The 27,211-nt window shown below is 35.9% G+C and overlaps 1 protein-coding gene and 1 non-coding gene across 2 annotated transcripts in view; both read left to right on the forward strand.

Moving 5' to 3' along the window:
* LOC112052316 (furin-like protease 2) overlaps nt 1-25,969 on the forward strand; it is a 60,719-nt gene extending 34,750 nt beyond the window's left edge. The window contains exons 3-12 of the mRNA XM_024091335.2: nt 2,819-2,944; nt 4,282-4,416; nt 8,539-8,846; nt 8,916-10,676; nt 10,756-10,871; nt 11,276-11,393; nt 11,464-12,018; nt 12,607-12,707; nt 17,136-17,323; nt 21,844-25,969. Of these exons, the coding sequence (XP_023947103.2) occupies nt 2,819-2,944; nt 4,282-4,416; nt 8,539-8,846; nt 8,916-10,676; nt 10,756-10,871; nt 11,276-11,393; nt 11,464-12,018; nt 12,607-12,707; nt 17,136-17,323; nt 21,844-22,008 (3,573 nt within the window). The 3' untranslated portion in view covers nt 22,009-25,969. The remainder of the gene's footprint in view (nt 1-2,818; nt 2,945-4,281; nt 4,417-8,538; nt 8,847-8,915; nt 10,677-10,755; nt 10,872-11,275; nt 11,394-11,463; nt 12,019-12,606; nt 12,708-17,135; nt 17,324-21,843) is intronic.
* LOC112052318 (small nucleolar RNA U3) lies at nt 16,614-16,822 on the forward strand. Its single transcript, XR_002887299.1, has one exon. It is a non-coding gene; the product is annotated as a small nucleolar RNA U3 (small nucleolar RNA).
* Nucleotides 25,970-27,211: the final 1,242 nt, after the last annotated feature.

The following is a 27,211-nucleotide window of genomic DNA, read 5'->3' on the forward strand; positions in this document are numbered from 1 at the left end:
TTTTATGGCTTCAGTGGTACATGTTTATTGTATTTGAATTATTGTGTTGGATAAGTTTTATGCTCTACGTTTGACGCATTTAAGTTTACGTTTACTATATTTAGTTATGCTACATTGGTGTTGAAGGGTTAATTTATTTTAGTAGTACAGTGTTGTTTATTGTATTTCTAATTTATGTTGAAAAATTGTAGCTTTCAAATGTTTTTTATATTTTCATTATTATCATAATTCTAGCGGAAGCCCGCGACTTCGTCCGCGTGGAAATCTATGTAAACTTTCAACCCCTATTTCGCCCCCTTTTTTATTTTCGCAATAAAAAGTATTCTACAACCTTCTCCGTATTATGGTCTTAAACCGTGCCAAGTTTCATTTGAATTTAATCAGTAGTTTTAACGTGATGCCCGAATAACAAAAAAACACGGACAGACAGACAAAAAATCAAAAAAAATAATTTTTGGCTTCAGTATCGCCAACAAAAAATTTCAAAATATATTCAATGTACAAAATGTACATAATTCTTATTATAAGTATCGACTCTACATGGCGCTGGCGTCCGTTATGCCACGGTAACGGTTGGTGTTACAAATTATAAGTAAAATCTTAAATTGCGAATAAATGTATAGAGTTCGACCAGTTTTATAATATTACACTAAAATGTACCTATTGCAGACTGGACTCTGATACAATCCTGATGTTGAGTAACGGTCTATAAAATGGAAGAGGATTTTAGTTTTCTGCTTATCCTTGATTACCGTAACTTTAATTGTTAATCTATTGCATTTTTGATCATAATTCAAAGCCCTGGATTCGAGTCTCTGTTCAATATTTAAAAATATTGTTTTTTAAGGTATGAGATTATTACTTTAAAAAAATCAGGGAAAATACATTGCGCCTCTGCCGTGCATCGCTCTAAAATATAACATAATAGTTACTACTATTTAAAATCGTGAGATATATAATTATGGTCGTTAGAAACTTAACAAATATCTTTGGATTTTTGATGTTTATATTTATGCTAAAAAAAGTCACATTGAATCTAAGGGAGCAGAAAATATAATTTATACTTCATCTTTAATCTTATCACAGATGAAAAATCAATCACAGTTACAAATATCCTGACTTTTTGTTTTTATATATGCAGACGTCCCGGATACTAGGATAATAGGTACATAGCCCATAACACTCGCAAACAACGTGGCTTTCTATTAATAAAAGAATTATTGAAATCTGTTCACTAGATCGAGAGATAGCCTCACCAACTTTGCTTCTATAAAATATTTCGCGTAAATCTCATAAAAAATATATTTAACAGGAGGCAAATACTAATTCCGGTTATAACTTCATTATTACCAACCCATATTCGGCTCACTGCTGAGCTCGAAAACGTAAGAGTAGACAAATATAATCAGAAAGCTCCGAACTACTAAGCTATCGGGAGTTACAGGTGTTATTGTGAGACAACTATAAAAGATAGACATATGCTATTATGTTTTTTAAATGTATAATTTTACTGAAAATATTTCCGTCATAGATGATTTTCATGTAGCTTTAACCATTAAGGCTTCACATGCGACGGAAGCTTAAAAAATGGAGTATCTTCTCCCGTTTTCCCAACATTTCCCTTCACTGCTCTGCTCCTATTGATCATAGCGTGATGAAAAGTATACTATAACCTGCCCAGGAGTATGAAGAATAATTGTGATAAGTTTCGTTAAAATCCGTCAAGTAGTTTTTGTTTCTATAAAAACATACAGACAGACAGACAAAAATTTTACTGATTGCATTTTTGGCATCAGTATCGATTACTTATCACCCCCTGATAGTTTTTTTGGAAATATATTTCATGTAGAGAATTTACCTCTCTACAGATTTATTATAAGTATAGATAACTTAATATCAGTAAACTGAAACTACTAAAGTCCACATGGTGTGCAAGTTGTTCAGTATTGCTCTTATCGATTTACTCCCAATCGAGTATTTATGCAAAACGAGCGGCTTTTGCGATTGCGGCTGCATATTTAGACTGCTTATTTACATTAAAGAGGGGAACTAAAGAGTTTCAATCAGCTATTGTATTGTAGTTTCTTGTTTTTTACCGACTTTAATTAGAGAAGGTTCTATATTCCACCTAACTAATATTGGTATTTCGATTTTCTTATTTATGTATCTACAATAGATGCATCTTTGGTCCATTGGTTAGCCTATGTGAACGATAGTTCAAAGCAACACTAGGTCCTGTGTTCGAAACCTGGGCTCAGGCTGTAAAGTACTGAACTTTTCTTCTAAGAATTTTTCATTAAAAATTAGGAATTGGGTGTTAAGCCCTCGTGCTTCGGAGAGCACGTCAAACTGACGTTACCGGTCGGAGCATAGTGGTGGGTTTCAGCTCCATATTCTTTTTCCTATAAGGAGGGAGGTCTGGTTCTCTAGTGAGCCGTGAACATTTTATGCTAATAATGATGACTGAATTTCTTATATCTTGTTATCTTGCATAAAAAATTAATAGTCTATATTCTGCTAAAAGGTCCCATTTCTTTATAACAAATTTCATCTAAATCGGTTCAGGAAAAGGTACATAACAGAGAGACTTATTGTATTTATATATAACATTTCTTATGGATTTAGAAAGTGGTTCGTGTTCCCTTCATCTTGCTATCACATGGGACATTAACTTTTTCCGATAAGTTCATATTAGTTGAAAAAACAAGCTTTGTTTTGAAAATCGTTGAACGTTTCTTCAGTACTATTAATGTGGGTGTTCTATAGGGATCAATAGTATGCCCAATATTCTTGTTTAAATATGATTCCCTTGTTCTAGGTGAGATGGGTGATGCAGCAAAGAGAGCTTAGGAGAACCAAGCGGGACCACAACCCACGACATGTCATGCGACAGTCGACCTCTCCGTCGTTTCCTGACCCTCTGTTCAAGGAGCAGTGGTATTTGGTAAGTGAAGTTGGACTAAAAGGTTGCTTAATGCTTATTTATACTAATATTATAAAGCTGAAGTTTGTTTGTTTGAACGTGCTAATCTCAGGGACTACTGGTCCGATTTAAAAAATTCTTACAGTGTTTGATAGCCTATTTATCGAGGAAGGCTATATGTTATATATTATTCCTGTATTCTTACGGGAACGGGAACCACGCGAATGAAACTGCGTGCAGTCATCTAGTGATATAACTTTGTATTTACAGGCATATCAGGCTTAACATCTATGTCTAGGTATACGGGCAATATAATAGTATGTGTTCCATTTAATACCTGTAAAGTATTGCTCTGTTATAGACTCATGGTTTTCCATTCAACTATACTCAGAAGCACAATTATCCGCCCACTTTAATATGACGCGGGTATATTAAAGTGGGCGGATAATTGCGCCTCTGAGTATACGTTTTGGTTGCATAAATGGCGGTATCTTTTTTAATTTAACTTAGAAGCTTGATTTATTCACATCTTCAGGACTATTGGACCTGATACTTTTAATTTCCACGTGTTTCCGAGATAAAGGGCCTTAACAGACAAAAGACAGACGGACAACAAATATAACCTATAACGATTTCGTTTTATGCTCTTGAGCTGTGTAACTAAATATGATATTATTTCCGCTTAAAAAAGAGGAAACTGAAGAGGAAAACCATAGCAAAAGAACCTCTTAAAATAAAAATTTAAGTACGAAACCTATGTGAGACAGAGAGTAATATATCGAGTATGAAATAAATGAAATCTTAAACCAAACGGACATGAAGTTTGCGTTGTGGTCGTAAATGTGCACGTTGTTAAAACTTTACACTCCTATCTCAGTCTTAACTCTCATGCCCATCTTATGACCAACACATTGGTCGATATGTTGGTAATAAGCTGGCCAACTTGTTAGCTGTCATGTAGTGATTTGAAACAACTACAATGTTGACCAATGTGAAGAGCGTATTGGCCAATCTATTGGACAACGTGCTGGCCAATATGTTGGCTGCCATGTAGTGTGTGTGAACTGAAACAACGACACGGTTGGCCAGTTATTGGCCAACGTACTAGTCAACGTATAGGCCATATGAAGAAGGGGCATAAGCTGCGGACTGACATAAACTAGTTTATCTTACCTATAAAACTGTGACGAGTCTTTTCTTATTAGCTCTTTATATGACGTATGGCTAAAGACAATGATGATTCTAACTCTTCTTCTTAATCGTTCACTCTAGGCAAAGTGGTCGTCAAATGCACACAACTAATAAGATTGAAATTCCAAAAAGACTAGTGGCCAAATAAAATAATTTTCTTTCTTTAGAACGGAGGCGCGGCGGACGGCTTGGACATGAATGTTGGGTACGCTTGGAAGAAAGGCTACACGGGGAAGGGAGTCGTTATAACGATACTGGACGACGGGATACAGCCTAACCATCCCGACCTGCTGCAAAACTACGTAAGTCATAACTCTTTTGTTAAATTACATACACTGCTAGTGGATGCCTACGACTTCATCCGTCCTTCATCACCAACAACTCATATTCAGATGAGTGTTAAACACGAGTCTTCTCTCAAAATGAGAGGGGTTTGGCTAATAGTCCACCACGCTGGCACAATGCGGATTGACAGACTTAGAGAATTAAGAAAATTCTCAGATATGCAGGTTTCTTCACGATGTTTTTCTTTCACCTTTTGAGACACGTGATATTTAATTTCTAAAAATACACATAACTGAAACGTTGGAGGTGCATGCCACGGAACGAATTCGAACCTACGCTCTTGGAACCGAAGGCGCAGGTCATATCCACTGGGCACAGCTCGGCGGCTCTTAGACCCCTTTAAACCAGCTTTGTCGCATAATTCTTAGCGGAACTCTGCTTCTCGTAACTATAGGTAAACTACCTCCATGTCAAATTTCATTCTTTTACGTTATAGTCTGTGGTTTTCGTTATTTCGTTTGAAATGCGACTTGCGACGGCGTTCGTATGATAAATAGTTATATTAAAAGTCATGAATTAAAGTATCGCTTATACATTACTACTGAATTAATTACTTTTTATTTCCAATACTTTTTGACACAAATTCTCCCATCATGGTGTTGAGGATGTTTTTTTAACTGTACCAACTACTTGATCTATATAATATTATATAAATCAAATCAATAAAGAATTAATTAAATTAAAATTTTGATACTATGTTGAATTATATCAAAATCTTCTGTTCAAATATTTTTTCATACATTACGAAATATTCAGACCGTGTTTGTGAACTAAAAACATCCTCTACCAAACCTGAAAACTTTAAAAAATTCTACTTTTCCACAGCTCCAAAAGTTTAATAGAGTGATTGTTGCAACGAAATTTCAGCAGTTTCTGTGAGAGAAAACCTATTTTGTGGGATAGTTAGCCAGTCTAAGATCGACGATATGTTAAACAATGATTATAGATCTTTTATTATTAAGAAAGTCAAACTGTATTGAATTATTTGATTGTATCAACTTGTGACTTATTAGGTTGCAATAAACTTAATGAAATTAATCCTTACTAGCAGATGCAGGCTACCACGTTCTCTTGAAATTTGGTTTTTAACCGACATAAAAAAGGGGAAGATATTGATGATATTGATAAGATATTTATGTTTTTTACCTCATCACATCGTTACTTAACTGCCGTTTATTTGAAAGTGTTATTATCCAGTTAGCCTTTAAACCGATCAGCTGGCCTAGTATTTTAATCTTTATTATAAAATATTAAAATAAACATCAGATCAATTGACAACATATCATTTACCTGTATTACTTAACAACATATCCACCAGTAAGCACCGGATGTCATTTTTACATAGACTCTCAATTTCTTATAAAATATTATAAAGCTGAAGAGTTTGTTTGTTTGTTTGATTGAACGCGCTACTACTGATCCGATTTGAAAAATTCTTTCAGTGTTAGATAGTCCATTTATCGAGGAAGGCTATAGGCTGTATTTTATCTCCGTATTCTTACGGGAACAGAAACCACGCGGGTGAAACCGCGCGGCGTCTACTAGTTTCTTATATTTCAACTAGCATACGTAAAAGATTATTATTAGCCTGATGTAGTTAGCATCGAGAAAATAACCAATCATAGGCTGAAGGGCGTGATTAATGAAAATTTTTACAAAAAGCCTATGTCAAGCAGTGACGTATACCCGGTGATGATGCGTCCGCTATTATATGAAAAAATAAATTTAATTAAGTAATTGTAACCGTACAATAAAATAAGAGAAAATCTTTACACTGTAAGATTCTCAAAGGCGTCTTTAGTATGTACGCCCGGGTTGCGATATTGCAACCCCCTTTCCCCTCGCACTTAAGTTTCATTGCCTTTACGGGATTTCTAGGTACATTTGCGGATTCAATATCTATTACAACGTAAGATTATTGTTTCTGTTTATTGTTTGTTTTCAATCGGTATCACTGTTTGAACAATATAATGTTATGTAATACGTCAGCCAGCCAATCACTAACTTTAACGTATATTAGTGGACATATTATACGTATTTTTAGCAGACTCAGAAGTTATTACAAAAATAAGAAAACTAATGTCGAACAAAGGTCAGGACAACTTAATTAACAAATCAAACTGTACCCAAAATAAGACCCTACAATGGCAGCGAATGACCTTGAGTGAAGTCACGCACTTGTGAACGACGTGTGTAGGGTTAAAGGATCCTTTGACTGTTAACAAACACTCCCCTTTTCCACTCAACTCACTTTCCCCGCGTACCCCAAGTAACCCATAAAGTATTACACAACAAGAGATGTGGACGGCTCGAACGCCACGAGCACACTGAAGCCGTCCGTACCGCAAGTCGTTGCAACGCGGCGATAACAGTATAGTTAGTAATTCTAAAGTCAAGTGATTGAAATGATAAATATGATATTATATCCAAAATAAATATCAAAAATCGGTGTCTATTGACAACTCTTCGTGGATATCCTAGTGTTGACGTTGATAACGTTGCCCAGTTACATTGTAATTTTTGTTATCAGCAGGCTGTATGGAATGCGGTTGTTATTTTGATGTTAATTATATACGTCAAAATTAGTGAATTAGCCGGCTTGTCTAGTATTAGGAAATGGTCTAGTGAACAGTGATTGATTATATAAGTCCTACGCCGATTGATTTCTTAATTTTATATAATATACAATCAGTATGAAAATATTTTTTTTTAGGTATTTGCGTTAGTTGGTATCAACTATAGGGTTAAGGGTTTTTCAACAACTGAAATGTGAAGATCCTAAATACAATTTCTGTCCTTTGTCTTATATTTATTTATTTTCATAATAACTGTAAATAAAAATAAATAAAAACCCGTTATTCATGGCTCTATCAGGAAAGTTTTTATTTCGTTCATAAATATTGATGTAGTCGGAATTCTCAACGTGAATTTTTATACCGGATACGAAATATAACAGAAGCTACAGTTATAACAACAAAAAAGAATAATTTACAAAAATATATGAAACTAAATGAATACTAAAAGAATGAGATGTATTTTAGGTTAAAAATATAAAAACTTCTTTGTTATTTTTTATCGGTTTACTAGTGGTATAAATAAAATGATTATCATTCAAAGTATACATAGTTATGTAATATTTACTCAAATAATAAAAAAAAAGATGAAATTATTCTAATCAAAACTATTGATCTGAATTGAGTTCCTTTTATTGCAAAACACAAAAAGATTTAACTATTCATAAACTATTAATTAATTTCTAGTGAAATAACTGATCCAACGTACAATATTATAAAAAGTATTATGTTTTTTTTTTTTATTATTCTTTACAAGTTAGCCCTTGACTACAATCTCACCTGATGGTAAGTGATGATGCAGCTTAAGATGAAAACGGGCTAACTTGTTAGGAGGAGGATGAAAATCCACACCCCTTTTCGGTTTCTACACGGCATCGTACCGGAACGCTAAATCGCTTGGCGGTACGTCTTTGCCGGTAGGGTGGTAACTAGCCACGGCCGAAGCCTCCCACCAGCCAAAATGTGTATTGTCTGTGTTTTGCTGATTCTTATCACTTAGGTATCTTTAAAACAAGACTGAATAGGGATATTCTAGTCAAGCGTGTCCCATTTAGAGATCCATAGTGTCCCATAGAGCTGTGATATCCAAGTGGATATTACCTCTGCCTCCGATTCCGGAGAGTGTGCACCTCCAACTTCCTAGTTGTGTGCATTTAAAGAAATTAAATATTACGTGTCTCAAACAGTGAAGGAAAACATCGTGAGGAAACCTGCTTGTCAGAGAATTTTCTGTGCGTGTGAAGTCTGCCAATCCGCATTGGGCCAGCGTGGTGGACCATTGGCCTAATCCCTCACATTCTGAGAGCAGACTGGAGCTCAGCAGTGAGCCGAATATGGGTTGACAACGACGACGATGACGTGTCCCATTTTGGACTATAACTACTACACCTACTATCAGATGAGATCATAGTGAAACACTATCTTGCATAAAAAATTGTATACTCTTTTTACCAGTATCAATAATAATCGTTCAGTATGTTTGAATATGTGTGTTATATTGTTTAGGATCCAGCGGCATCAACGGACATAAACGGGAACGACACCGATCCGACGCCGCAGGACAATGGAGATAATAAACATGGCACCCGATGTGCGGGCGAAGTTGCTGCGGTCGCCTATAACAAATACTGCGGCGTAGGCATAGCGTACAATGCTAGTATAGGAGGCATAAGAATGCTGGATGGCCTAGTTAACGACGCAGTGGAAGCTAAAGCGCTAGGCTTCAATACACACCACATAGACATCTATAGCGCTTCCTGGGGGCCTGAGGACGACGGGAAAACTGTCGACGGACCGGGCCCCTTAGCTAGAAGGTATTGTCTAAATACTATTAAAAGAGATAGCTGCCGGCGAGCTCATTAAAAACAGCTTTTTTGTTTCAGGGCCTTTATAAACGGCGTAACAAATGGAAGAGGGGGGAAAGGGTCTATTTTTATATGGGCATCGGGGAACGGAGGGAGGCACACCGACTCCTGCAACTGCGATGGCTATGCGAATAGCATATTTACTATATCAATTTCAAGTGCCACCCAAGGAGGTTACAAGCCTTGGTATTTAGAAGAATGTTCCTCAACTTTAGCTTCGACGTACAGTTCGGGTACTCCCGGTAGAGATAAAAGCGTTGCGACTGTTGACATGGATGTTCAGTTGCGGCCAGATCATATTTGCACAGTTGATCATACGGGGACTTCGGCGTCAGCGCCGCTAGCCGCAGGAATATGTGCTCTTGCACTAGAAGCAAACTCTTTACTTACATGGAGAGACATGCAACATCTTATCGTTATGACTTCCCGATCGCAGCCGTTAGATAAAGAGGAAGGGTGGATCGTGAACGGCGTAATGAGAAAAGTAAGTCATAAATTCGGCTACGGACTCATGGACGCTGGTCAAATGGTTTCCCTCGCCGAACAATGGATAAATGTACCACCGCAACACATATGTAAGTCTCAAGAAATAAACGAGGACAGGTCGATAGAGACTTCCTTTGGCTACACGATATCCGTTCACATGGACGTGAATGGCTGTAGTGGTACGATAAACGAGGTCAGATTTTTGGAACATGTTCAATGTAAAATTTCACTGAGTTTTTTTCCTAGAGGAAATTTGCGGATACTGCTTACGTCACCGATGGGTACTACGTCGACCCTTTTGTTGGAAAGGACTCACGACGCCACTAGTTCTAACTTCGACGACTGGCCGTTTCTCAGTGTACATTTTTGGGGTGAAAACGCGGAAGGACGATGGACACTTCAAATAATAAACGCGGGAAATAATCACGTCACCCAGCCAGGAGTATTGAAAAAATGGCAGCTCATTTTCTACGGCACAGCGACGGATCCAATACGACTGCGAAATAAAAGTTATTTCAATTCCAATAACGTTCAACAAGAGGAGAAACCTTATCACATCAACGATGTATATGACGCGTCGGAATATTCCCACTTTCTCAATGAAATCGAGCTCGGCGTTTCAGATAGACGTAGTTACCAGAAAAATATTCCATCGGCTCAGAGGAAAAATGTGTTAGCCGATGCCAATGATAAACAGGTGCAAAGGTTGTGTGACCCAGAGTGTGACTCCCAGGGTTGTTATGGTAAAGGGCCGACGCAATGCGTTGCTTGCAAACACTATCGATTGGACAACTCTTGCGTTTCGAGATGCCCACCGAGGAGTTTTGTGAATCAGGGTGGGGTTTGTTGGCCTTGCCACGAGTCCTGCGAAACTTGCGCTGGTGCCGGTCAAGACTCATGTCTCACATGTGCTCCAGCTCATTTACTTGTTGTAGATTTAGCTGTGTGTTTACAACAGTGCCCTGACGGCTACTATGAAGATCAAGACGCGATTGCCTGTTTCCCGTGCGCAGAACATTGCGACACGTGTTCAGAGAAGGCTGATATGTGTTCTTCGTGCGCTCATAGCTACGTGCTGTATAATGGTTCGTGTCTGGCAACCTGTCCACCGGGCACCTTTCAAAAAGACGACTTAGGTTGTGTACAATGCCATGAAACCTGCGAATCCTGCAGCGGTCCAAGTGAGACTGGGTGTGTTTCGTGTCGGATAGGCGATTACGCATTCAAGGATCGCTGTGTATCTAATTGCCCCACGGGGAGTTATGCGGACGTACAAAAAAGAGAATGTATCCCGTAAGTACTAACCCAGATTTATCCTTGTCTTATTGCCAGCAGTTAACGTTTTGAAAGATAAATGTTAATGTCGTTTTAGGTGCCCGATTGGATGTTCAATTTGCACATACTCAGTGTGTTCTGTTTGCCAAGAGAAATGGATTCTGGATAAAAGGGGAAATTGTCAGCCCGACGGGAATGAAAAATGTGATACTAGTAAGTATTTCCGTATATTATAAATATGTTTGACTTCACGACGAGTAAGCTATTTTCTTTCTGTACTGAATACTAAAAATATTATATTTATTTTTTATTATAGGTCATATTTTGTAATGAAGATTAAAAATGTAGGAAGGTAATTTATTAAGCACCGTCCTATTTTTTTTACACTTTAATACTATTAAAATTGAAGTTCAGTATAAAAGGCAACCATCAACAACGTCCTTTACGTTTAACAATATCTTTTTCACATTTTTCAAGAAACAACATAAAACGCAACACAAAGGCAGACAAAGCATTTATACACAAAAGTGAACGGGATGAAAAATGTCAATTTAACATACCGAAGGTTTTACGCAACGCCGTCACGGGCCTTTGTTTAAAAAACTTTTTATTTACAGACGAATATTACGAAGGAGGGCGTTGCAAAAACTGTCATTCCACTTGCGAGAAATGTAGCGGATCAAATGAGTGGGACTGTTTATCTTGTTCAAACCCGTTGTTATTGCAGGGATCGAGGTGAGGGTTCTTTATTACGGACCCTTCTGTACCCTTGTCGGGAATTCGACTAACAATCGTTTCGTTTTAGGTGCGTCGCGGAATGCGGCCAAGGTTATTACCAAACTGCGGGCAGTTGTTCTCAATGTCCCCACACGTGCACGACTTGTGTATCCCGTTTGAATTGCACGTCTTGCAGTGGGTCCTTAAGGCTACAATCTGGAACGTGTCGGGCGACCTGTGCGTCAGGATATTACCTTGATGAGGGGATATGTTCTAAGTGCTACTTGTCCTGTGAGACTTGCACCGGGCCGAGGAGAGATCAGTGCGCCTCATGTCCTCCAGACTGGAGATTGGCAGCAGGGGAATGTAGGCCGGAGTGTCCACAGAACTTTTTCACATGGGGGGAGAGTTGTAGACGATGTCATCACTATTGCCAGGATTGCCACGGAGCAGGCCCTCAGAGATGTACGTCTTGCCCGCCTCACTTCTCTCTAGAAAGCGGATTATGCGTGGAGTGCCTTAGCTCGCAGTATTACGAGCCTAGATCGAGGACTTGCCGTCCATGTCATGATTCCTGCAGATCTTGCTCGGGATCTGGACCTACTAGTTGTGTAACTTGCGCACACCCTTTACGTTTAGACAGGTGAGATTCCTTTTATTATATACCAATAATCCTTAATAAGCACTGATTTAAATTAAGAGTTATATGAACCTAGAATACATTATTTCAACAAAGAAAATAACAATAAAATGAGAAACATCTCTATAATTTCCTATATAGTTAATTAATACTCAACGTACTTAGTTGATTAATATTAAAACCTAGATGCTACTCGTATTTAAAAATATAAATATTATAGTGAGATTAATATGATCGGAACAGCGAATGTTAAATCTTTTAAAACATTAACAGTAATTTACTTATTCATAATATCAGTTTTAAATAAATCGTAAATATTAAAATTTTATTCATCATCAAAAATTTCATTACATTTAATGAATAATTCTCGGTACGGGTTTCATTGAATTTATCAAAGTAAGCAGAAATGAGACATTAAAATTTTAAATGCATCATTCATAACATTTTAAATCATTGACACATTTTCGTTATATCTGATATCATTGTTCCCTTTGAAACGGGATTTTCATTTTGTGTTTACTTCAAAAGGAGGGTTTTAGCGTTTTCATCCAAATCTTTTACTCTTTTAGTAAAATTACTTTTTTCTTTCAGAGTGAACCACAAATGCTTGCCGTGTTGTACAGAGAGCATGGTTTCGTTATATTTAAGTACTAATCAATCGACTGACTGTTGCCATTGTGATAGAGATGTGGGTAAGTAATATACACAATAATAGATAGTAGATCCTTAACTTTTTTTGTCTCAAAAACTAAGAACCCAGAGCTCTAACTGTGCTATAATAGTAAAAAAAAATATTTTATCACACTTTCCAAACAAAGAGCAGTGTATTTTATCCAAAGGTTTTAATGCAAATTATGTATGAGAATAGTCTAGGTCTAAAACAAATGCTTGAATGGCATAGAGTGCATCGAGCAGTCCCAGAGCTTGTGACTCTGGGTGCAGGTTTAAGGCATCCCTGTGGACTAACCAACACTCACCTTTACTGCTCAAGTTATTCACCACGCCTATCCAAAGTAATCTTTAAAGGATTACACAAGAATTGTAGATGGGTCGAACGCCACGAGACCACTCAAGCCGACCATATGGCAAGCGCCTTACATCACCAGCTGTTTCCGCCCGATCGCTCCCACTCTCTAACTCCCACTCTTTACGGCACGAGCCAACATGAGATCGGGCGACGTCATATCCGTCTCAGACTACTCTTTTCCTAAAGTAATATAATGCTTGCTGATATGATGAATAAATAGTTCGGACAATTGACCTATATTTGGCAGACCAGGTCATTCAAAACAAGGGAGCGTGGGAAGCCTTTTATTATTAGTTATAAGTTGTGTTATGGATACAACCAATAGGCCATTATTATCATATCACATTGCATTGTACACTTCACAGGTCTCAGCTAAGTTATCGCCTCTCGTAGTTTGAATATGGATAAGTAATTGGAATGATTACAAGGTTTCAATATATTGATTTTTATGAGACATTTGGGTAAATAAGGTTAATATTGACTAATTAATACACAAAAACTAAGATTGTCTGGATATTTATAAATATAAGATTATATTCGTGACATTTAATATGGACAGTTCGATCCATGGCAACGTCAAAATTGACCCTATAAATCCCTGTAGCTCCCAAAGTATGGATTGAATGAATAAATTAATACTTCTACAAAATTTAATTGAATGATGAATGAATACTTCTGCAATTACATATTCTTAATTTAAATACAATTTAAAAAACTGTTATCGTCCCTATTATTCAGAAAAGTCATCGTTCTTATAACTGTTTATGTCCAAGACTTAAAATCAGCCTTTTGACGGCCTATAGAAACAGGCCTTACCAGGCTTAGGCACAACATGCTGCTCCAATGTGAGTTGACGGGCGGGCAGGTGATAATGTTTTTAATCGACCAGTATCAGATGTTTATTTAAAGGTTTATTAAAAGGGCTAACTTGTAAAGAATAAAAAGCTTAGTATGTCAAAGCCCGACACAGGGCTCGAACCTAGTACCTTGTGAATCAAAGCCACTTATGATATTCACTGGACCAAAATGGCAGTACCTGAATTACAGCCATATAATTTTTAAATAAAGACGCCCTTAATGGGCAGGGTGAACGCTTCAAAACCGCAAATTGCCCCATAATTACTCTTGAAGTATTTTTTAACAATAGGTACAAGTGAGCTCGTAGAGACAATTAACAAGTACATTTTGGTTGACAGAACACCCACTTAGTTCGCGTAATTGTGTTTTAAATTGCGCTCTCAGTTTAATTTGTTAAAGTACTTTTTTTTGAACGGCTGTCCTTAACTACGAAAAAACTAAATGACTAAACATTTGGGATAGATTTTTTCGGATTATTTATTTATATATATATCTTTTGCACATAATAAAAACAATAACAAAGAAAATATAAGAAAAAGTAGTAGACAAGTATGTGCAAAGACAACACGACGTACGATATATACTCGAAATTTGTTAGAGTTAGACCTAAAGTACTATTAAGAAAAGAATAGAATAGAATAGAAAACACTTTATTTGTTAACACAACACATTGAAAACTTAAAACTAATACACATCGTGATACTTATAACTATAAATATATAAATAATATAGAATTAAATGTGTTGTGCCAATAAAATGGATCCGACTCAGCTAGAATGTTGTGGGTACAACAGTGCCTACAACGCTGATATTCTGCCGGATCCTATTGAGGGAAGAACAAAACGAAGAAACTTAGAAGAAGGTTATAAACCTAATATTTTTAATAATATAAATTAAATAGAGAAAGCAGTGTAAAATTATTACGAAAAAGAAACAAAATTAAATTACAATAAATAAATAGAATACAAAATAAAATTATAGAAAACAAAAATTATAAATAAAGAAGCCCAATTCGAAATTATTTTTAATAAAATATTGTTATGTATGTTACAAGTGCGCCACACTTGTAACAAAATATGAATTACAGTGAAAAATTAAACGGAAAAGTTTGTTTTCCTTTAACATTTTTATATTTAAATAATTGAGAAAGAATTTATGAAGAATCAAGAGTAATTCGTTTTTCTATATAATACAATCCGAACATGAAATTAATGGTTACTTAGCAGCACAAACTGAATATTGTAATACTTCATAAAAATTAAAGGTTTGCTATTTAATGACACGGACTATGGGAATATTTACATCTCAAAGGAAAACATAATTAGTAAGAGCCTTAGCTGTGATTTGTATGGAAATAACGACCAAAATGTTACTCGAATTAATCTCTAGTATTATTAGTCACTGAGCTGTGACAGCCCAGTGGATATGACCTCTGCCTCCGATTCCGGAGGGTGTGGGTTCGAATCCGGTCCGGGGCATGCACCTCCAACTTTTCAGTTGTGTGCATTTTAAGAAATTAAATATCACGTGTCTCAATCGGTGAAGGAAAACATCGTGAGGAAACCTGCATATCAGAGAATTATCTTAACTCTCTGCGTGTGTGAAGTCTGCCAATCCGCATTGGGCCAGCGAGGTGGACTACTGGCCTAACCCCTCTCATTCTGAGAGGAGACTCGAGCTCAGCAGTGAGCCGAATATGGGTTGATGCCGTATTATTAGTCAGTTGGTAACGACAAAATTAAATTATAGCTGACATTGATTGCTCAAATAACACAGAGTAGTATTAAAATTGTATCTTCTAAAACGTAATATTCGAAATATGAAATACGCAAATGTTATAATTATTTTAATCTGTTGCCTACATATACACTGTCACATCAGGTCTTACACACATTCACAGATACCACGTGAATGTATGTAAGACTTGATGTCACACTGAAGATGTTTGATGTATGACGTCACATCTTGCGCTTCTTGATTAAATTTTAGAAAGAGGTGAAATATTATTATGAGCTGCACCATTCTGTAATCATTCGTTTGTTGAATAGTCTCGTATTAAGAAATCAATTTTTAAAGACTTGTTCACGTCAAAACGGAGAAAACTTATGAGACTGTACTTAGGTTTCGTCTAGATGACTCCGCTGCGTATTTTGTTTTGTAACGAAAAAGTTGGTTTTTAAATAGGCTGTCAATGAGTGACGTGTATATAGGCTGTCAACACACACTTTCCATTTCGCCCTTTATAGTTAAATACAGATTACATTATAATATTGACATTTGCGTCGCTATATCTTGGCAACTTCGTTCGTAACACTTCCGATGTTACGCGCGGGCCGGAGGGCGTGTAGCGATGAATGAAAAACCCGCGACTGACGCACGTCACTTCCCCGCACGCACGATTTCACACCCGCGCAGTCTTTCCCCCTGTCGCCCGCATTTTATGAAAGTGTTACCTACGAACTTGCCAGATAGTAACTGCGATGTTTCTTTGTCTGCCCACATTCACTGCTTTACTCGCGCAATTAATCGCCACGCCATTCGCTCGTTCTCAAAACCAATATTGAGAGGACAGGACAGGACTAAGTGCATATTATATGCGGCAAGACTACTGACGTGGCCACATGACGTCACTGCCTGCTTCCTGTGCCATTCGTGCAGGGTGTGACGGGCTTGTAACATTGTGAGGAGGGTCAGGGCCGGCCCTTCCATACGGAAGACCTCACTTCATAGGATCATTTCTATAGTAAGCTCTTCACGAGACTCACACAACATGTGAGACCTTATCAGCCATGTTGATGAGATGTGGCGCGATGTCCTGAGCGTGAGACGGACGATGATCGGTTGGTGGGCATCAGTCTTTGATGATCGTTCACTCAACCCCTTCGGGGGTTGGGCGTGGGATGCTGTCGCTATCTGAGTGGCTTTTTGAACGGCCCGTCCATACGGCGAACGGAGCAGTCGCTCCAGGCACCAAATCCTAGGGAGCGCCTAAATGATAATCCTAGTCAACCGCAGACGGTACTGTGCGTGATTTTCAATTGGTCACCCCAGAGTTTGGTCAAGATCTTCGCGTTCCATCTTTACTTTAAAATCATAATTTGGTATAGGTATCTGCATATTATTAGAAGCATATTATTAGAAGCAAAAGCAAAGAAATTGACTTCAGGCCGGCGCTGAGGAGGGTTAAGGTGAAGGGGAACGTTGGTACTTTTTTAAAGCCTTTATTACTTTGCAGGAGGTTGTCTAAACGGCTCGTCGGCCGGCAAGCGGCGTATCGCAGACAACATCGGCACGCGTATGACGGCCTCATTTTTTGTCGACAACGCAACCGACCCGCAGAATGTGTGGGACCGTGATTTATTGATACTGCTGAGTGCGGGCGCGACACTTTTGGTGATATCCGTCCTTCTCATTGTAGTTAGGGTAAGTTTGCAGTTATATATTTGAATTTAACAATAATAGTAGTAAAGCTTTATTTAACACCATGTAAAACTAATACATAATCTTAAATATAAATTTCATTTCCAAAATAGAGTTGAATTTTTCATGTTTTTATATTATATGGTCCCCAAAATGTAAAGAAAAGTGATTTCCACCTTCCGTCTTTAGCTGTAGCCTGCCATTTCACCCTTGTTGGTCGAAATGTGTGTATTTCCTTATTTCTAAGAAATATTTTCCTATACCTACTTTATTTTATTTCCTTACTTCTAAGAAATATTCGGTTACAAAATTCAGACTGGAGTTGGGAAATTGGTGGTGTTATACGAGTATCCGCGTGCGTCGGTCCCGGTCATTTTATTTAACATCTGATAATGGGTTAAATTAACATTATCACCCTAAACCCGCTTACCCACATTGAAGCCGCATATTGGGTCTATGGCCCATATTCCGTTTCCCATGAGAATGGGGGTCTGGCCTAGCAGTGGGCCTTTAAAATACTCCAATAATGACTACAAGTAAATCATAGTATTGCTTACAAAACAGATTATCTTTAGTTGGTTGACCAAAATATGTCAAATCTTGTCGATAACGGAACGGACGAGAATATCTTGGATCGTGATTTATTGATACTGCTGAGTGCGAGCCCGACAGTTCTGGTTATAGCTGTCTCTATGATAGTACTTAGGGCGAGCCTTTATTGTGCAAGGACGTGGAAAAGATAGCCAAGTTAATGTATGAGGAAAGTTCCCTTTTAGGGATGTCGCCCTACCAGAAAATCCAAAGGAATGTACAGAGTGCGTGAAAACTGCGAATTGTAGCGTAATTGCGTAATTTTGTTCTAATGGAAATGTGAATTTGTGAAGTAGGTGTGTTGGGATTGTTATTAAATAAATTTTAGACGTATAGGACATTTACCAATAATCAAATGGGAAAAGTTTCAATCTATGTCTCTCTGTTTTGAATCCGGCTCCATACCAGAGTAAAATGGAGCTATCAAATCCAAATCTAAAAATAACTCCTACAGATATTTTCGGAAAATTTGAGAAGAATCGTAACAGGCAATAGCCGGAAAACTATTGTAGGGGAGCCGAAGAGACAATTTTTGCAGTTACTCGAGCGCTGCAGATGAACATAAGAGAGTATACCTTGCATGTTGTTCAGTACTTCCACCAAGTATTAGCCCATATTATTGGTGGGCGCGATTATCGCAACCAAAAAATAACTAACTTCAGAAATATTCAACCAGCACGTCAGATTAAAATAAGATAGGTGAGTTGATATCTAAAAAGTGTCCATTTCGAAAATCTGACGATTTGAGCGTATCTTAATGGAATGGGAAGGTTACAAAGTTACAAAATAAAACCTTATATTTCTATTTATTTGTTGAATGAAATAATCTGCTGAATAATGTTTTCTAATTATTTCAGTAAGCCAAAGTAATAAAATTTTAGTCTGTAGTTTTTTTCCCAACCTAGTTTTTTTTCATCAGTTCTTTCTTTCATCTAATCTATTCCAATGACGCTGTAGTAACTGCAAATTTAGCAGCCCGGGCTCTCCTACTATATTTTGGTACCTACATAAATTACTAAGTGTAGTGATTGTTTGACCTGAGTAACACCAAGTGTCTCCTATTTTAATAACATTAACGAAGATTGAATTAATCTTATTCATAATTACGAGTATTACTATCAGTCATATAGGGTGGTGAATTTCAAAACGTAGGTACCCTTATTACATTTTAAAGCAACAAATAATAAAATACAATGCATATTTTATTTAATTAATCGGACGGACATTGGTGTAAAGTATGATGCATGGAAATGAAGTCCAGGGGAAAATTAATTTCACATTAAGCCGAGATAGAGTATTTCCTGAAATTCATATAATAATGAAATGCATACCGGCTTTATGTAGATGTAGTAAAGTACTAATATAGAGATGTAGAAGGCTATTGTAGAATGCTCTTGCCTAGATGGTATTCACTCTTGATTCGAGAATACCTGCATTGTAAGTATTAGGAAAAGGGAACTGAAAGAGCAGGTCAGATCTTTGAAGTGCATGAACAGCTATGTAGTTGCAAATACGTGGTGCAGATTTCTGTGATTAAATGGACAGGACATGATTTTGAAATGTGTTACAAAATCTTGTCGCTATGAAGTTAGGCATGTGGCAACTAAGATAAATTAAGCTAAGATAAATTAAGGTAAATAAATACGCTTTGAGATTTTTTGTTACTTGGTGTCACAACTATCATGATCTAAAGTCTATAGTTGACTATCGTTATATAATCTAGTAGGTAGTGATAGAAACATGCGTTAAAAAAAATCAGCTTTTATAAAATTAGCAAGGTCTCACTTTATACATAAATTTTAATGAAACTGCGAGTATCTGTTTTGGTATGTTTTATTGACACAAATTGTGAATTGCGATACACCACCTTAGGCTGGGTTCACATGGCATTGTTCTGCCGCCTTCAGCCGGGTTTACAAAACGATAGGTTGTCACTCGTATTAAATATTAAATATTAAGAGTTACCTCAATGAACGTCGACAGCGCATACGGACTGATGAGTCCTTTTCATCTTGGTGTGATGTTACGGCAGGAGTACCTCAGGGTAACGTGTTGTTTCCCTTATTGTTTATGATTTTCATTAATTCTATCACTCAATGTATTTCATCTCTCTATCACATGTATCCTACTTCTGTGCTATACTTCTTTCTGTCTTGTTATTTGTTTTTTTTTATGTTGTGGTGTTTTCACAAAACGTAGACGTCTATGATGGATCCCCGTTTAGTGGTAACTTTTTAAACTGTTTCGACGTCAACAAATCTGCAGGTTTTCGATACACCCTATAAATTTAGAATTACTAAAATATTTGATAATGTTATTGTAAACTTAAAAACAATGAATACATTAACTATTCGTTAAAAAAACGTGACGTCATGCAGAGTGAAAGACACCGAATTTAACTTTATGCAAACGGAATACGCTTTACTTCAAAAGTCCACTGAGTATTCATTTAAACGTATATATTTGTAAACGTTTTTTATGATGTATCTATTAGTATTGTGTAAACGGTTCTATGTACAACGTATATGACTCTATTTACACGTTAAGTCGTATGCTGTAATAAAAATAATTGCAGGAAAATGCCGTGTGAACCTAGCCTTACTTGTAAAACGACTTTTTTGTCTCGCAATAAACCATTTTGATACTTACGCCGGGGGTCGAAATTATTCCTCAGTTTTATTTACGCTCAGCATAAAACCTCTGTGTTATTTCTTTTTGTCGTCTGAAAAGCTTTATACCTAATCGTCAATTTTAATACGGTATAAAGGCGCACTCAAAACAAAATTGGAGTAGGTTCACTGAGCGAATGTCACCATTTCAGTCACACTTAATTATTCTTCATCTTGCGACATCAGTCAGGTCATACTCATTTGGACTTTAGTTATTGCGAGAACTATAAATTCTGATCAGTTTTAGGAGGTCAAACGTTGGCATTCACATATCCGTCGTACGAGTACGTACAGGATTTACCGCATCAAACGGATTTTAAATTTTACGGTAGATAAAATCCTTTAATTTTGATCCGTACGATGCGGATCAGTGGGTCAGCACTTGTATGACTTAAACAAAGAATACTTAAACCTGAAGACGCCTGCCATTACAACTCATCGCTGTCAAACAACTGTAACCTCAATAGCTCAACGGTAAAGAGACCGAGGGGTATTCCCGGTACGCTACCATTGTCGTAACCACTCATCACACATTGTCACAGATATAACTAAAGTATATGGCAAAAATTCTTTTAAGAAAAAAAAAAATGTTTTCCTACACGATTTTTTCTATGATGACATATATCGGCCTATTAAAACGGCCTACTGCAGGGCTACTTCAGCCCACAAGACTGCTTCAATACGGGTTGGCAGACTTAAGGAGATAGTGTTTAACTTTTAGTAACAGTTATCAGATGATCAGTTAAGGGATCGACAGTTTAAGATGCTCTTCGAGGTACGGAGTTTAACATCATCGATTTACCATCTCCGGTCTGATAATTTTTACTGAAAATAGCTCAGAAGAAAGTTATTCTCAGTGTTTTTTTTTATCCCGAAAGATTTAAACATAAAACATCCTGATCCGCATACCTTCTACTAAGTACTGGACTATTGAATAAGGCAAAAGCCGACGAAAGACATGTTGTTGCATAAAATAGTAATCTTTATATTTTTACCTCATTTCATATTCGTTATAAATAGACATACAGTAATACTAATTTTGTTTTGGCTTATACACTTTATACAACAGTTGTTATTTCGTTACAATCGTTTCAATTCACTATTTTTCCACCCTCTTGACATCAAGAAAAGTATTTAGCAAACCAGGAAGAAAATCTTTTATTGGCTTTCTCTTAAAAAACTTTGCAAATCTAATCAACGTAATTTTCCTTTAACTATTTTCCTTATACTATCGCTTCCGCTTATAAGTTTCTTTTATTTCAGTTCAGATCAAAAAGGCGTAAGCAGCTAACGCCTTTCCCAAGAACGGTTTATTCCCAACTGAACTCAATAGATGAAGATTTTACCACAACCGGCTTATCAGCAAACACTGCTTTGAGGGTGAAACTGAATGGAGACCACAGTAACACTGACAAAGAACCAACATAGTAATATAAACACTAAGTCAATATAATTAGAATAAATTTTACACTGCAGACTGATATGTAGAAGTTTCTATAGGTACAGTTTAGTCGTCGTGTTTTACAGCTGAAATCTGTGGTGAAACGTTTAGAAATTTGTAAGGGTTGAAGTAAATAAAAGGTAAGAAATATTTTTTCCATTAATTTTAAAATAATTGCCTATTGTTGTGTTTTATACTATGATAATGTGTATTATAATCTGATTCCAATTTATTATCAGAATACATTCCCCCTTAGTAGTACCAGTATACGCATGCTGAAATAAGAATCAATGTGATATTCTGTTCTAATCTTTTTTGACTGATCCTCAAAAGAAGTTCAAAAATTTAAAAAGGGATTTTCTTTAGTATGAAAACAAGTCATTTATACTCCCTTTTTAATGTTTAATTTCTTATTTTTTTATTATTTTTTATGTTTAGTACAAAAGTCGGCAGAATTTTAAGCATGATCAACTTTTTAAATATAATCACTTTTACATTTTGTCTTGTATTAGTAAGCCATCAGATTTTAGCCGTAAAATGCGTATAAATTATTATTACGAATAATTATACCAACGGTTTCCTGGAGGCCATAAATGTTTTGGTGTATCAGTTTTCACGGACCATATTGTTAACTGAGTAAACTGAAGTATTGTAAACTATTTTGCTTAACGGAATCAAAATTAAACTTTATAAAGTTGTAAATTGTATCGTATAGAACTAATTGATCTCGAGCCTGTAAACTATAGTTACATAGATTACAAGAATCATTATTAAATAATGATTTTAAAAATGAGAGTGCTAATTTTACTCTTTTTTATTTTCATTGTTGTGTAGTTTAAATTTAATGTTATGATGAAAGTGTTAATTATGTTATATTTTATTAAGTAATTAATGATCAGTGAACGTAGTTTTAATATGATTTGGTTAAATATTATTTAGGAAGCAAGTGTTCTAATAAAGGTATAGTTTTAATTTTACAGATTGATTTATCGTATTAATTTAAACGTGCAGTGTTAAAGTTATTTTTAAAATTAGAAATATATAAGTTTTTTAGGGAATTAAAGGACTTTTTTTCTAAGCATAACATTTGATTTTTTTTTCTTTATAGAAAATACTGTTACACACATATTGACAGTATTGTTCTTATTGCAATTAACAGTTTTCTGGAGCATTTCGAATACTAGAAACTCATTAGCAGGTTTTTGCGGTGTTATATTATTATTATCATCATTTTAAAAGCCGATCCGGTCCATTGCAGGACATGGGCCTTTTGTAGGGACATACAAACATTACGATCCTAAGCCGCCCGTAGTTTTATATTATGATTATCATTTATTATATGATTGAGACGATTTGCACCCTTAGCCGTTGCATAATTGTTTACTAGAGTGGTTCAGTTCATTTAGAGTCAAGTAATATTTTCATAGTTAAAGCTAACACTCGTTTACGGCGTTTAAACTGCCATTTAACATTACCTTGTCTTGGTAAAATTACTAATTTCTATTCTTTTAAAAATAATATTATCAAAAAAATTAAAATTCATTTACTAAGCGCAGATGCTCTAAATTTTTGTTATGAAATATTTCATTATCTTTTTAATTATGTTCGGAGTCGGATGAATATAAAAGGGGATGTAAAAATTTAATATAACCACCCGCCTCTGAACATTGCAATTTAAAGGGCAACACTGAATGAAGATAGAATTTATGACTTTTTACATATTTTTTATAGGTAAATATAGAAACATACATTGTATATACTCGTGGATAGGTTAGATAATTCCTGTGGTTATATGCGCAAGGTTTTTTTTTAACATTTTTTTCCGATAGTTCCGTTCAGTTTTAGTTTTTTTTTTTGAATAAAACAAAGCTAATAGGTAGGTATTTTGAATGAAATTGCTCAATGATGTTCGAAAAAAAAGAGGTAGATACGTTATACGCGAACCGCAAGTGGCACGTTAAAACTATGCTTATTAGCAAACCTGAACTCAGTCGCCGCACTGTCATGGCGCCGTTGACAACGCCGCTGAAACATGTTTGTGGTTCCGTAGCGTGCCAGTTGTAAACATCGAATGTGGTTTAGGTAACCTATCTACCTCCTTTTCTTCTAACATCATTGTAAATTACTAATGAAAATATATATCATCAAAATCAATGTTAGGTTTTCTGACAATTTGAATATTTACAATTAGAAATGTCTAGAAACAAATAACAGAAAGAAAGATCTGCATTATACCAAATTCCATCTTATTCAATCTAGTCATTTTTAGGTTACATGTGATTTTCCTTATATTTATTGCAGAGATAATAATTATACTGTTTTTGTGAACAAGGCAATTATCACCAATAATTATTATTAATAAATAAAAATAAATTTACTCGCAATTTACCCTATTGAATTGAACACAATGAATACTAATTTATATTGAATATACCAGATATCTTATAATTTTATTAATTAGCGTGATTGAATAAACTAATTAGGATGAAAACAAAAGGAAGTTTCAAGTGAGGACGCGATAATATTTTCTTTGCTGATTACTAATGTTGAAACTTCATGCTGGCGACTTTGACTAACGATCGAGGGTAGTATGAATTATGATAGTGGCAAACTTTATGGAGATTTCTTTTGTTGTTTGAATAAATACTTGCGAATTGTTCGAGATGTAGTGTTTTTTTTTAGTTCTCTCTCTCCGCGTCGTGTTCCTCATTACTGAGGGTCGTGACCCCTATCACACATTCACGACTTTTTCCCGCACGATGTCGCGCCATGCGGCTCGGCTTTTCGCGACTTGTAGAACTTCGTGTATTTTTGTATCTAGAGTGGTGCGGATTTGATCTGACCAACGCATCGGGCTGCGTCCCCGAGGTCGCTTTCCTTCCACTTTGCCAGTGATGACAAGTTTCTCTGGGTTAATTTTTTTTAGTTAAGTAACCGTCAAAGTTGAGTACCCTTTGCAAATGTTGAGTGGTAGAGATCCGAGATAAAATGTGCGATCAAGATTTTTGTTATTGCTGGGTTCGAGTAATGTGGAATTGTTATTGAAATATGATATTGTTATTGCTACATTTGAAATGGTTGGTTGATTGATAACTTCAATCAGAAACCTTAAAAAAACTTGTTACCGGCTTGTGCCGATCGACAAATCTCAGCTTTATTTGAGTTTGATCGGGACTCCTATATATATTTACTTACTTATATAAATCGAGTTGATTGTATTTCATGTTATGGGTAGCTGGGCGTTATTTTAAAGACTACTTTATGCCTCCTTCCTTCCCTTTTTTTTTACCTACACAAGGTATGTCAAAAAGTGAATGATATAATTCGGTAAATTTAAATTATTTTAAGCAATCGAGCTAAAGTTAAAAGACAGATCAGTAAATATATTACTGTGATTATATATTGTGTAGACATTTTTTTATTATATTTTCATCAAAAATGTACGTCATATTTATACTACAATGTTCAGTTTTATGCCGATCAATGTATATGTTAATATTCATTTTAGGCGTTTAATGTATTTTTTTAAATGTCCATATTATATGTTTGTTGTTATATAAAATAGTTAAATAGAAATTTATGTATTAGAACAGTTATTTTTAATAATTATTATAATTTTACAGTTATATCATTATTATCTAAATAAATGAACTCTTAAATGGGCGCAATTTCTTTTATCACAACTTTTATAGCTCATTAAGCAGTCATTTCTATACGTTATGTAAGCGTCGGGCGTGTTTTGTATTCAATGTTATAAGTAAATTAATTATTATCAAGAATTTAAGCACTGCTGTAGTTTTAAGGATTTAAAATTTGATTGTGTATTTAAAATATTGTTTCGCTGTGTAAATAAAACAAATCAATTATATTATAGAATGTAAACTTTAGTTGGCGTTGTGTAAATATGTAAATAACAGTGTAAATATATTGATGGTTTTTATGACGGCATTTGATTGTTTTATTAAACATCCCCTGAGTAATTTACGTAAAACACAACTCTAATAAACTCAGTTGTTTGTTTTACAGCAGAGTTTATTTTAAACATACTGGCTCAGTTTTAGTCTATTAAATCATAAAAAAAACAGATAATGATGCTGGGTTGAGTGATAACCTAGTTGATATAACCTCTGCCTCCAATTCGGTGGAGGGAAACATCGCGAGGAAACTTGCATACCAGAAAATTTTCTTATTTCTCTGCGTGTGTGAAGTCTGCCAATCCGCATTGGGCCAGCGTGGTGGACTATTGGCATAACCCCTCTCATTCTGAGAGGAGACTCGAGCTCAGCAGTAAGCCGAATATGGGTTGATAATGATGAATGATGCTGAAAGGATGGATCTTTAAAAATACCATTTAAAACAAATGTTTTAATATTATTTCTTTTGATACTGTCTCAATGTATTTTTTTTCGTATTCTTCACAAGTTAGCCCTTGACTACAATCTCACCTGATAGTAAATGATGATGTAATCTAAGATGGGAGCGGGCTAACTTGTAAGGAAGAGGATGAAATCCACACTCCTTTCGGTTTCTGCACGACATCGTACCGGAACGCTAAATCGCTTGGTGATACGTCTTTGTCGGTAGGGTGGTAACCATGGCCAAAGCCTCCCACCAGACAGACCTGGACCAATTAAGAAAACCTCAATCAGCCCAGCCGGGGATCGAACCCAGGACCTCCGTCATGTGCATCCACCGCGCATACCACTGCGCCACTGTCAAAAAAATATCAAACTTAAGACTGAATTTGATATTTTAGTGAAAATTTAATCTTGCCTTATAATGCATTTAAGACTAATAACAACACAAGTAGGTCAAATGTGTGCAAGGCGTCAACGTAAAATTCTAACTATGTATTATAATCTCAGACCAATTATTGTATAGGACCTGCCTCGCTAGACGTTACTTTTCTGTCAAAGTATATGATCAACGATCTAATGCGATTATAAAAACTGTCTCTATAGTATCGATGTTAAATAGTTGTAATCGTGTTCGTCGGTTAAAGAGCTCCGTAAAAATACCTTTTTGTGTAATTGAATTGTGTAAAAAACGGGCAAAAACTTCTAGTTTAGTATAAGATATATACCAAATGTAAGCTCGTTTTCTTCAGAAAATGACAGACAATTTTGTTCGTGAGTATGAGTACGATACAGGTCCTTCTATAATTGGTCTGAGATTATAATACATAGAATA

Source organism: Bicyclus anynana, chromosome 17 (genome assembly GCF_947172395.1).
Source record: "Bicyclus anynana chromosome 17, ilBicAnyn1.1, whole genome shotgun sequence".
Lineage (NCBI taxonomy): Eukaryota > Metazoa > Arthropoda > Insecta > Lepidoptera > Nymphalidae > Bicyclus > Bicyclus anynana.